We start from the raw sequence: 13,704 nt of genomic DNA on the forward strand, positions 1-13,704 counted from the left end.
GATGACTATTAATAAATCACAAGGACAAACTCTAGACAGAGTAGGAATATTCCCACCTGAACCCGTTTTCGGACATGGTCAGTTATATGTTGCTTTCTCTTGAGTTCGAAGAGTGACGTTAAAGTTGTAAATAGTTCATTACAAGGAAAATTAGTCAAGCACTCTGAAAGTGTTTTTACTTTTAATGTAGTATACTGGGACATATTAGAATAAGTTGTAATCAATTTATCAGTCATTGTTTTTATCAATGTTCAATGCTATTTTTATATCATGTTTTTATTGTTTTTATATCATTATGTTGTTTTTATATCATGTTTTTGTTGTTTTCATATCATGTCTTTGTTGTTATATCATGTTGTTATTGTTTATTAATTTATATATTATTTTCATGTACATTTTACTAATTTCTTTCATCTTTAACACTTCTATTATAAATGGTGAATAGCAATATTAAAATATTTCTTCTAATTAATTTCCTTTCAATGTGCACAAATCCATGCACTGGGCCAATAGTAAGAAATGAATGACAAGGTTTTGAAGGAAATAGACAAACTGAATGAAAGTTGATGATCAAAGATGACACTGTATAGCATTTTATAGATTAAAAGCATTTCATGTACATTATTTTATTAAATTCTGATTATATTTAGTGAAGGAAAGTATGTAATCCCTACTTTAGAGAATGAAACAGGCTCAAAGATGTTAAAGGAGTTGCTCCACATCTTACAATTAGTAAATAAATCCATAAAAGGACATTGAAGTAATTTTTAAAAAACTAAGTGCAGCATATTATAATCATGCCTCACATAAAGAGGAATAAAAATCTGTACAGGAGATATTAAAACATATGAACACAACACTGATGATCACAGTGGCTTAATCATCATAGTAGCTTACCTCATGCTCTGGAGAAAGATGTTCCATGTCAGTGCGCAAACATCTGAGACCAGGTAAAAAGTGATTAACCATTAAGTCCTCTGATATGACTTGAGACACATAGTTAAGGTAATTAAAAAAAAAAACCCCACACAACTAATATGTCCAATTCAGCTCTCTTAAATAATGCCTATGGCATGTAGATCACCTAGAGTAAATAGACTTCTGCAAGCATGATTCTCATTTGTTGGGTTAGTTGCTTATCAAGTGTCAACTGATTTTATTCCCACAAATCTGCCAGTGGTATTCATTATTGTAACATTACACAATTACATGTTATATAAATATTAATGCAATTTAATTGGATGTTTAAATGAGTAAAATGAGTATAGAAAGTAAGAACACTGGCCCTGGCTGGTGTTGCCCATTGGTTAGAGCATCATCCCATACACTGAAGGATTTTGGGCTTACCCTATCTAATAAAAGAGTAATATGCAAATTAACTGTCACTCCCTCACGCCATCAAAAAGATGGCGGTGGCCATGGAGCTGGAGTGAGCAGGAGGCTTAGGTTGCCCCTGGCGATGGAGAAAGCCAAGCTTCCTGCCATACTCTGGCCAATCCTGAGCTCCGCTCAAGGCTACAAAGTTTCAATTATAGAAGATAAATAAATCCCAGATACCTGCTTCCAGTTGGCGTGGCATCCGCTCAAGGAGGGGCTGGGAGCCTGAGTTGCCAGGGGCAACCCAGGCTTCCAGCCAGACCAAGGCTACAAAGTTTCAATTATAGAAGTTAAATAAATCCCTGATACCTGCTTCCAGCCTGCGGGCGTGGCCAGCCTGAAAACGGCTATCACCCCTCACCCATGTTGGCCAGGAACCCCAATAGGGTCCCCCACCCCAAAGGGGCTGTGGCCAGCCTGAAAACAGCCCTCAGCCCCTCACCCAGGCTGGCCAGGCACCCAAGCGGGACCCCCAACCTGATCCGGGACACCCTTCAGGGAAAACCAGCCAGCCCCCAACCCATGCACCAGGCCTCTATCCTATATAATACAAGGGTAATATGCAAATTGACCCTAACAGCAGAACGACTGGGAATGACTGGTCACTATGACACACACTGACCACCAGGGGGCAGGTGCTCAATGCAGGAGATGCCCCCTGGTGATCAGTGTGCTCCCTCACAGGGAGCTCTGCTCAGCCACAAGCCAGGCTGATGGCTGCCAGCACAGTGGTGTTGGCGGGAGCCTCTCCCGCCTCCTCAGCAGCTCTAAGGATGTCCGACTGCAGCTTAGGCCTGTTCCCCGCTGGCAAGTGGACATCCCCCGAGGGCTGCCAGGCTGCCAGAGGGATGTCTGAATGCCAGCTTAAGCCTGATCCCCCAGGAAGCGGGCCTAAGCCAGCAGGTGGACATCCCCCGAGGGGTCCCAGACTGCGAGAGGGCACAGGCCAGGCTGAGGGAACCCCCCGAGTGCACAAATTTTTGTGCACTGGGCCTCTAGTTATATATAAGTAAGGTTCCTATATATAATGAATGACTTATAAACCAAACCCCTATAGACATAGAGAGGGCTACAAACTAATGGTCATGTAGTCTTGTTTTCTAGATAGGGGGAAAGGACCACCAAGGCAGAAGTCTGAGTGACCTTTGGATTAGTAGTTGAGACTCAGATCTAGAAATATGCACATGGATTAAGAAATTGAAGATGGTCTTATTTGGATGTAAGAGGGAATTCACTCTCCTCTTTTTCTACTCACTGTTTGGTTTTACCTTTTCCCCATGGAATCAAATAATCTTTCTTAAGGATTGAAGACTTAGAGGTCATCTAGTACTATTTCATATTAGGAATCACCTTTACTTCATCAGTGAATGATGGTCATAGGGCCCCTGACTGCTAACAATGACAGGACATTCACAGTTTCATAAGAGAGATCATTTCGTCCTAGGTGGTTGCTCAGTGGTTAGAGCGTGGGTCCATATACCGAAGGCTCGAGGGTTCGATTCCCGGTCAAAGGCACATACCTGGGCTGCAGGTTTAATCCCTATCCCGTGCCCAGTGTTGGGGCTCGAGTGGGAGGCAACCAATCGATGTGTCTCTTTCACATAGATGTTTCCCTTTCTCTCTCTCTCTCTCCCACTGTCCCTTCCTTCCATTCTCTCTGAAAATCAATGGAAAAAATCCTCAGGTGAGGATTAACAAAAAAATAAATAAATAAAAATTGCATTTTTAGATAGCTCCATTAGAAAGTCTAATACACAAAATCGGCCTCTCTGAGACCTCTGCTTGTTAATGTTAGTCCTGCACCTTAGTTACAGTGTGCCTAAACTTTTCATATCTAATAACAACCTTTAAAATTATTTTTGAATTATCTTTTCATCCCCAAGCTATCTCTTCTCTGGTTCAACCTTCTTAAATTTCTTCAAAAATTTTATAAATATGATTTCTTGATTTATTACTAAGCTGAATGTTAAACACTATAGTTATTCTGTGTCCTTATTAAAATATCATGTCAGTATTGATAGGAATACTCTTGTGGTCTTTCAGCTCAGAATGCAATGGAACAGAACAGATTGGAACAATGTGATTTATTAGTGGCCACACCATCCTGTTGACATAAGTACAATCTCTGACTCATGCAGAACTAACATTTTTAGTACTTGAACAGGGCCTATTGTTAAGTTGGTTCCTCCCCTTACTATACTGGTGTAAAGACTTTTTACTGTATTTAGTAATATTCTGTGCATGCTTAAACCCACAATAATATTCCTTCTATGCAGACTTCTGTGCTCTTTAGAAATCATTACCTTGCCACTTGGAAAATTTAGCTTTACAGAAGTAAAATTTTTGACTTTTGCATTTTCCTGTATATGTATTCCTTTTGAAACTCTCTGCTATTTAAGAATATGCATGACTTATTGCTTCAGTAAACATCTAGTTTTACAAAGTCTAGGAAGCAGGTATAAACATTCCAATATTTTCTTTCTTTGAAATGCAAACTCTGACATGCCATTACTACTTTCCTATAAGGGGCCTGTCACTTCTCCATTACTAAAAAATTCTTCCTTGCCAATTCAGAATATCGCTTCCTCTTTTTGCTTCCTCTATCTTTAATAAGTTGAAATGCCAACAAGATAAATCAAGAATAATAGTAAGTTCTCCTTTTAGTAGAATTAAACTTATACAAGATGAACTAATGGAGAGTTGAGGCACAAAATTATCAAAATATGGTGTCTCTACTCACTTTAAAATCTATATTATAAAAAGACTAGTAGCCCTGCGTACGAATCCGTGCGCCAGTAGCTCGCTGCCGCTCTCCTTTAGCTCTCTGCCCGCTGACCCACCCTCCTGTAGCTCCCCCCCGCACCCCCTCACAGCTTGCTGCCCTGCCGCCACCTGCAGCTCTCCACAGCCTGCTTGTAGCTCGCTGCCCCACCCTCCTGCTGATTCGTGATCTGGTCGTTACGTGGTTGGTCGTTATGCGTCAAAGTGTAATGACCATTTGCATATTACATCTTTATTATATAGGATGGCTTACACTGGCCAGATGAATAATTTGTAGATTTCCCAAATAAAATGCTCTCAACCATGCATCCAACTTCAAGTCTTAACACTTCCAAAAGTACAAATAGCTCCCCAACAAATAGCTTTTAAGTTTCTACTTTCTCCATTTGATTTATTATGAACAAAATTAGAACATTCCACTCAAGAATCCAGTGCCAATGAGTTTCAGTGGCATTTTGGAACATATTTGTCTTACTTAAAATTATCTGTTCACTTTGTTTATTACTTCAAACTGGCATATAACAATATGAAATTCAATATACAGTTGATGTATTATAGAATTGTATAACTGGTACCTATATAACTTTATTAACCAATGTCACCCCAATAAATTCAGCTAAAAAACAAACAATATGAAACCACAAATTTTAATCCTGAAATTCTTCCTTTGCCTTCTACTTTCTCCCATGAATCACTAGAAACCTCTCTCTACTGTCATTTCTTTTCTGTCATAATCAAATTCTCTGATTATGGTGTCCAGCATGTACTTTTATATTTCTGTTTGAGTATCCAGACTTTCACTCCTTTTTTGATCTCTTATTTCCCCCTTTTTGAACTCACCTGGGAGAGCCCAAAAGCTAGAGTTCATTTTGCTCATTTTACCTTCACTTCATTCTCAGTTTTATTTTTCGAGGCCTAAGTAGTAAAGAGAACATTTAAGAGGATAGCTAAAATTCTTTGTTCTAATCACAGTTTTGCTTTTTTTTTTTAAAATATATTTTATTGAATTTTTACAGAGAGGAAGGGAGAGGGATAGAAAGTTAGAAACATCGATGAGAGAGAAATATCAATCAGCTGCCTCCTGCACACCCTCTACTGGGGATGTGTCTGCAATCAAGGTACATGCCCTTGACCAGAATTGAACCTGGGATCCTTCAGTCTGCAGGCCGATGCTCTATCCACTGAGCCAAACCGGTTAGGGCACAGTTTTGCTTTTTAATGATAAAAAAACAGAATTCACTAATGTAAGCTCTACTTTAATCATTTATAAAATGCAGTGGTTGATATGTTAGGTGATCTCTGAGCTTTCCTCCACTGGAGATGATCAGCCAGCACTGGACTTTTTCAAATTATTATTATTATTTTTTTATTGATTTTAGAGAGAGGAAGGTGGGGAAGGAGTGGTGGAGGGGGAGAGGGAGAGAAAGGGAGAGAGAAAGAGAGAGAGAGAGAGAGAGAGAGAGAGAGAGAGAAAGAAAGAAAGATAAACATCGATTGGTTGCCTCCCTTATGTGCTCTGACTGGGGATTGAACCCACAACCTGCATATGTGCCCTAACCGGGAATCAAACACGCCACCTTTTTGGAGTGTCCAGTCAACTGAGCCACATCGGCCTGGGTACACTGTACTTTTTCAATGAGTGATATCTCTCAAGAGGAATTCATTGTATTCCACTGGATACAGATGGTTAAACATTAACTGAAAAACCCACTGCCAGGACACATACAAGGCTTTCTTTTGATTAACAGAAACCTCAGCTATAATTCATTTCTTGCTCAGTTATATAGCTGATTAACATAAATAAAAGTTTAGCCAGTATTTTTAAAACTATATAAGCACAGAGGACTTGAACTTATCTTGTAAAATTATGAGACAGCTAGAATAAGGAGTGGGGCAAGTCAAACCAAATTTTTAATTTTTTGCAATCCTTATGTAAGTTGAAGAAAAAAAATTCTATTTCTTAACCTTTAACAACAGAGATAAGTTCACTGTAAAACTGGTTATATAAATACAGATACGCATTATTCAAGGATACAACAACAGGAAAGTGCACTGTAGGCTTCAAAAAGATGGGTAGCAATATCCAGTCTTTTAGAATCCACAATTTGTAAGTTGTTCACCAAGGCTAGCTTATGCAAATGTGGTATAACAACTGAAAAAAGAAAAGTATTACATTTTTATCCAAATAGACACGTACAACACTCATACATCTTAAAAAATAAGTTCTCATTTTAATTTATAAAATTTCATTTTAATTCTAGGTTAGTTTCAAAAGACTAGCCACGTTCTATGCTTTCTCTTCCTTAATTGGAAAGAAAGTATATTTTTCAGAATATACTTTCTGAAAAATATACTTGGGAAAAATAGACTGTAGCACTTGTCATTATGACCTAATTATGAACATGTATATAGGTCATTTGGCCTCACTGCAATTCAATTTCCCAATTTGAAAAATAAAAACTAAATAAACAAATGTAAATAACCTACTTTTTATGTTATTATCTTTACAAATAAGTTTCTTTATAAGAATCAGGTTTTTAATAGCATTGCTATTAAACAAAAGATAAAAACAGTATATGCTTTCTTTTTCAACATCAAATTATTTCACACCTTTCTAAAACTAGTTTCTTAAATTCTTGGCAAAGATCAATGTCAAACAGCACTGGTTGTTATGCTTTTAAGTCACTCAGTGGGCTCAATACATTATATCTCAATATTCATTCATGTAAAATTTCAAAAGTACAGGCAACCTACTGCTAAAATAAAAGTGATGGCTCAAGAAACAGTAACCAATTCAGTAGCATTGAGTTCCCCTACTGCCTAAGATTGAGACTTCTAAATACATACCATTTCCCCCTAACACCAGGGTTTCCTAGAGAAATGGCTCCAGGGTCTGTGATTATCAAATGGTTGATCACATGGCCCCTTGTTGATCACAAGTCTCTGCTTGGTTGGGGAACCCTAAACACCATTCATAAACACAAACTTCTGACCAACTACACTGATTTCTTTCATGTTCGCATTGAGTTTGTGCATATTAAAGCCACACTCTTCTCCTAGAAAAACCTCCTGCTTCCTCAATAAACACAACTTTTATGCTTGCCTTAGTAAATGGCAAAAAAACACCACAAAAACTTAGGATAATAACGGCCATTTTTAGGGGACTTTTTAACGTGTGAAAATTAGTAACAACATAATTCACAGGAGCTCTAGACAAATTTAGGAGCTAAAAACTCCAAACATTCATGATTTCCCAATGAAATTGTTTACATTCCAATTCATTCATTGGCATGCTGAGGCCAATTAATGAACAGAGCCACCAAAATGGTGGCTCTAAGATAGTCTCTCTCTAAGATTCTCTAGTTCATTTCTGCTCAAACCTTTTAAAACTTACCTTCATTGAACTTCTTTATCTATTGACACATGGCCTCTTTTTTCCTTCTGTTCCTTCTCTGACCAACTACAGAGGTAATCCTTTCCTAAATGTTTTTCTTAGAAATTCAACAACCATACTGTTCAATATCCTCTTGAAATTGCTTAACTAGTAATCAAATCTATATGTTATTTTAAACCCTAGTCTAGAAGCAGTTAAAAGCTATAATTAAGAATCTTCCTAAATCTCAGAAAAGAGACAAAAATATACTCCAGAATTCAACATTTCATTATATATGTGCTGTCCTGGGCTATGACATCTGTACCAATTAATTCACTTTTTTTTTTTTTTGTGGTGCAGAGTGGAGGGAGTCAATGGGGGCAAAAAGACAACATCTGTAATACCTTCAACAATAAAAATAATTTATTTATTTATTAAATTTTTTATTGATTAAGTTATTACATATGTGTCTTTATCCCCACATTACCCCCCATCCCCCCCACTCATGCCCTCACCCCCCTCCCCTACCTTCCCTCTGAGGTTTGATGGTCTGATCAATGCTTCTCTGTCTCTGGATCTGTTTTTGTTCATCAGTTTATGTTGTTCATTAAAAAATAAACTTTTTAAAAAGGCAAAAAAATTCACTTCTTAACATCTCAGATGGAGATAAATGGTTAAAAATGTGATAACCCAGATGTGCATAATTCTACAACTGATCTTCAGTGGCCAAAGAAAATAGGAAAAACACTATATAAGGCCATTACAGAAGCCTTTCTCTTAAGAGCAGACTGGACAAAGATTCAAAATTGCAAATAAAATAAAGATAAATAAATAGGAGGCTTTCTAAAAATAGAAGTAAACTTTCAAAAAATATTCTAGGGTAGATCCAACAGCCAAAATAAAGATAATCTTCTCTGATCTGACATTACAATTGAAGAAAAAAGGTAGAAAAATGCAACTTACACTCATCTCGGAACCTTGGTTCTGCATTAGGCCCAACTCTCCCAAATGTTTTTATGATCTCTATATGCAAAGAATATTGGTCTTGATACTGAGGATCTTCCAGGAAAGAAGCCAACTGCATTTTCACTCTTTCCAGCAACTTAAAAAGTGGATATGTACAGTCATTTTATGGAACATTAAAAATTGAGTAGAAAGATACACATTAAACATGGCTTGCAGCATCAAATATTTTATATCAACATGGCAGTAGAAATTTGAAATTAAGTACTTATTTAGTCTTGACTCAGAAAAGGTTTTACATTTTATGCCTGATTCCTCATTTTCTGTTTTAGAAAATAAAAACTATTACCTGAAAAATGGTTAAAACAAATAAAAAGATCCCACAATATTTAGAAAAAAGAGATAAGTAATATTTTGTATCTAAATTATAATTCTTAAAACAAATCACAGTGTAAGTTACCCAATTATTCACCTTCCGAAAGCAATGAGTCACTAATGACTTACATCTTACTCACATTTCCCTAAAAGACGTTTTTATTTTAGGATTTAAGAACATGTTGAAATTCGGCCAAAACTGCAAGCTTGGCAGAATGATGTAGTTTTTAAATGTGCTTCACCAGTGAAATATATAAATGAAGAATGAAAAACATTTTTTACATAACTTACAAAGATGTTAATTTTTGTTATAACAAAATCTACATGACAAAGAAATCTTACAAAATAGTTTTTCTTTTTTGGTAAATGTCTATTAGATGCAAAATCTTTTTTGCATTTAAGTGGCAAAGTGATATGCCCACAAATCATTTATCTTTTAATCCTATAGGGTTTTTCATTTATATAAAGACATGTCAAATTTCATAAAAGAATGAAATTGTGATCCTAATTTTGAGAAGGGTCTCACAGTTAATGTGGCAGATAAAACCTAACAAAGTTGAAATTAAAACATAAGTTTCTAAATCAAAATAAAATGTGAGGGAGGAGCCTGTGGTAGTGTGAAGCAGGCAAGACAGAGCGTTGTCATATGAAGTGTGCCGCAACGAGGTACCAGTCTACTATAACTTGCAGCAAGACATCAATGACATAGTCAGGAGCATACACATGCCCTCCAGCCTCCATTTGTGACACAAGATAGGTTTGTGTTCCTAAAATGATCTGACAAAGTAGTCTTCACATCTGTACAAACTGGCAAGCAGGAATTTATGCAGGCTGTCTAGAATCTAGTGGATAACAGAAAGCTTTGGAACTAGATGTGGTTTGAAGGATTATCCAAAACTGCAATACCTAACATCTGAGAGTTGGTTTATACTTAATTTTCTAATCGAGAAGAAAGACTAGAGATTTCCTTAGGATATGATAAAATACTTTGGGCAGACTATTATGTTTTCAAATACTGAGATCCTCCTCTGGCCACACTAAGAAATAAATTGAAAGGTATGATGCTCCCTGTCCCCAGCCCCAACCAGGTACATGTATGATAATGTGTAATCATCACCTCAACCCTATACAGACAGAAATAAATTTCAACCATTGCCTACCTCTCTTTGAATAACTGTTTCCATAATAGTGCCAAAGGCTGGAATTGTGGCAATCCTAACGGAGCTGTTAGAATGCAAAGAGAAAGAAACTGAAGCTTTCTTTGAGATGAATAACCATTATTAAAATGTATATCAAAGTAAGTACAATGTAAATATACTGTATTAAATCTCTAGCAATGACAAATTAAAATTTAAAAAGGCAGACCAAGAAGAATGCTCAAAAAGGCAGACAGGATAACTTAAGGTCGCAGTCTGTGAAACTCACAATTCAGGATCACTGGACAAGGTAACAAGGGCCGGAGCAACCCGCTTGTCAACTAACGCTTCACTCATGCCTCGTAGAGTCAGCTGTAAACCAGTCAACATGCAATAAAAAATGGTTTGGTAAACTGGAATGAGAACTGGGTTAGCTGTGACTGAGGATGGGCAGGCAGACTGATTGGCCTTTCTTGGTTTAGTCACCCACTCGAGCATTAAATGTTAAGCCTTTGGTTCATGCCACTATACTTACTGGTAACAATATATTAGTGAGATTAGCAGAGCATCCCTTCTTGGCTTGGAAGAAATAATCCATCAGCATTTTTAAGTTTTGGAAATATTGAGAACTACTACTACTACTATGTATTTTTAAATAAATGGCCTCCAAATTAAGCTTACTGTGAAAGTTGACCTAAAGATACATAAATATCTTAAATATAATAAAGTTTAATCAATAAGTGTACTCCAATATTGTTATTTTAAAGAGATAAGTATATTCTTCAATGACTTTAAAAGCTGATGGTTACTTCTTGACAGGCGCATTTTGAAAAGGATGCTGAATGTAAAAGGCAGGGACCACACTTACATTTCAGGGTCACTGGAGAGAGTAATGAGAGCAGGAACAACCCTCTGAGCTACCAGAGTTTCATTCACCCCCTTCACCAACAGCTGATTGGTCAGCGCAGGGGGTATTCACAGGTGATGCATGTTAAGAGCAAACACAATGCCACGGGAGGAGGAAAGGAATAACCAAGAGAAAGAGAGAAAACACAAAAGCAAAAACAAAATTAGAAGCTAAGCAAATATTGCTACTAGAGTGCTTTATAAAGGCAGAGAATGCTTAGGAGGAAAATAAAGCTTAAATAGCCTGGCAGTCCACAAGAACAGAGTTTGTCACCAACTCAAGAGCAGTTTGTACTTTTGGTCAAATAGTCTATGCAATTTCCATGTTCAATTAAAATGCATTTTTTAAAAAAAGCTTTACTTAAAAAAAAAAGCTAAAAAGAAGACACATACTGGGTTCTATGGTTAAAATTATTTAAGTAAATCTGGTGTGACTTTATTATGATCAATAAAGTACAAACTGCACTGTTTTCAAACAAAACTCAAATGGCTAGCAGCCACCACTAAATTGCTTCTGATTGTTCTATAGCAAGTTTAAAATCGTATAGGGAAATCCCCAACTTTTTACATCACATAGCTTATAGATAGATATAACATAGCCTAGTGGAAAGAATGACATGTGGGAAAAAGACCTGGGTTCAGACTCTAGCTCTCCACTTATTAGCCATGTGGCCTTGGATATATTAGAATGTAATCTCTTGAAACTCAAGTTTTCTCATCTGAAAATGGTGATACTGTCATCTACCTTAAAGGACAGTTATGCTACTAATTACACATAATCTACCTAAATATTGTGTAAGACAAAGACTAAGCATTCAAGAAACATGAGGTTAATTTTTATGAGTACTCCAAGGATATAAGCTTTGTAATATATTAGGAAAATATTATTAAATTAAAAAAATTTTTATTGTACGGTAATGGATGAAAACTAGACTTTTGGTGGTGAGCATGGTACCTAAGATGTCAATTTATAATTTTGCACACCTGAAACTTATATGATGTTATAAACCAATGTTACCACAATAAACATATATTAAAAAAAAATATTTGACTGGTTCAAGTAGTTTTCTGTTTTGTATTTATCTAAAAGCGCAAGTAAATAAATTACTGAAATTTATTAGAAAACGGCAATATTCTAATTCTCAATTTCAGAATGTAAACACAAATTAATGCTAAATGCTAACTCTGGTAGAGAACTAGTCCTCTTGGAAGATAAAAGATGTCATGGAATTTTTAGTAACAAAAGCCAAACACTGTGTGCATATGTTAACACATTCCTCCTACACAACACATCAGAGGGAGCAGAGCTCACTTTATGTGAAGATTCTTAATTTTACAATAATCTGTTACGATTTAACAACTGATTCACTTTAGAATCTACTTCAACATTCTGAAATGATTTTTATTAAAAAAATCCATGGATAATTAGACAGCAATTAAATGACATAACGTTTTTTACTACTTTAAACATTAATGATATCAAGTACAAAGAAATATGAAAAGGAAGTTCAAATACTGTTAAATAAAGCTCTTATCTCTATCATTTTATAAATAAGTAGCTTAGATTTGAATCAGTAGGATGTATGTTAAAATGTCTGCGACCTTGTGCCAGCCAAAAAACATTAATAAAAAAAGGATAATCTAGGGACAAGTTAATTTTTTATTGCTCTGTAGTTTTTAAGTCTAATTCCTTGTCCAGCTAGAATACCAGAAAGCAAAATTTAAGAGCTATGAATCATTACACACTTTACATACAATATCTCATTTGATCTTTAAACCTGATGAGGTAAGTACAGCTATTATCAATGTTTTAACAGATGAAGAAATGAGCCTTGGAGAAATTAACTAACCTGTCCAGGGTTTTAGAAGTGAACTAGAAAATGAACTCAATCACATCTGTCTTAAAGCCCATGCCTTCTGTGAGTTGTAGTCCAATGTTACATGCTAATTTCCTTATGATTGATATAAGAAATAGTTATATGCAGTTTTTTCTGCATCTTTTGGGAAATCCATTATGTCACACTGGGAGTCACATGATAAAGTCACCTTGTAAATCAATTTCAATAATAATTTGCTACTTAAAAGAGTAATATACTGCCTTTTATTTAACAACTAGAGGCCCAGTGCACAAAAATTTGTGCACTCAGGGGGGAGGGGGAGGTCCCACAGCCAGGCCTGTGCCCTCCCCTCAGGGGATGACCACCTGCTGGCTTAGGCCCGCTCCCCGGGGGATTGGGCCTAAGATGGCAATCAGACATCCCTCTGGCAGCCCGGCAGCCCTCGGGGGATGTCCACTTGCCAGCAGGGAGTAGGCCTAAACTGCAGTCGGACATCCTTAGCGCTGCTGAGGAGGCAGGAGAGGCTCCCACCACCACCGCTGTACTGGCAACAATCAGCCTGGCTTGTGGCTGAGCAGAGCTCCTCCCATGTGAGAGCACCCTGACCACCAGAGGGCAGCTCCTGCATTGAGCATCTGCCCCCTGGTGGTCAGTGTGTGTCATAGTGACCAGTCATTCCCAGTCCTTCTGCTGTTAGGGTCAGTTTGCATATTACCCTGTTACTATATATAGGATAGAGGCCTGGTGCACGGGTGGGGGCCGGCTGGTTTGCCCTGAAGGGTGTCCCGGATCAGGGTGGGGGTCCCGCTTGGGTGCCTGGCCAGCCTGGATGAGGGGATGATGGCTGTTTGCAGCTGGTCACACCCCCTTCAGGGTGGGGGTCCCCACTAGGGTGTCTGGCCAGTCTGGGTGTGGGGCTGAGAGCCGTTTTCAGGCTGGCGGGTGACTGAAGCTC

At 37.3% G+C, this 13,704-nt stretch overlaps 1 protein-coding gene across 4 annotated transcripts in view; it reads right to left on the reverse strand.

Annotated features, from left to right (window-relative positions):
• Positions 1-13,704, reverse strand: part of KIAA1468 (KIAA1468 ortholog) — a 103,829-nt gene that overhangs the window by 6,761 nt on the left and 83,364 nt on the right. Inside the window, exons 23-27 of one of the 4 annotated variants that reach the window (XM_005881789.2) lie at positions 10,295-10,377; positions 10,030-10,093; positions 8,495-8,633; positions 6,194-6,310; positions 898-986 (exon numbers count right to left, since the gene is read on the reverse strand). In XM_005881789.2, coding sequence (XP_005881851.1) covers positions 898-986; positions 6,194-6,310; positions 8,495-8,633; positions 10,030-10,093; positions 10,295-10,377 — 492 coding nt within the window. Of the gene's footprint in view, positions 1-897; positions 987-6,193; positions 6,311-8,494; positions 8,634-10,029; positions 10,094-10,294; positions 10,378-10,873; positions 10,957-13,704 lie in introns of those variants that run through there. The other 3 variants (XM_005881788.2, XM_005881791.2, XM_014529646.1) reach the window with 3 other exon arrangements.

The sequence above is a fragment of the Myotis brandtii genome, unplaced genomic scaffold (assembly GCF_000412655.1).
Source record: "Myotis brandtii unplaced genomic scaffold, ASM41265v1 scaffold69, whole genome shotgun sequence".
In the NCBI taxonomy this organism is placed as follows: Eukaryota; Metazoa; Chordata; class Mammalia; order Chiroptera; family Vespertilionidae; genus Myotis; species Myotis brandtii.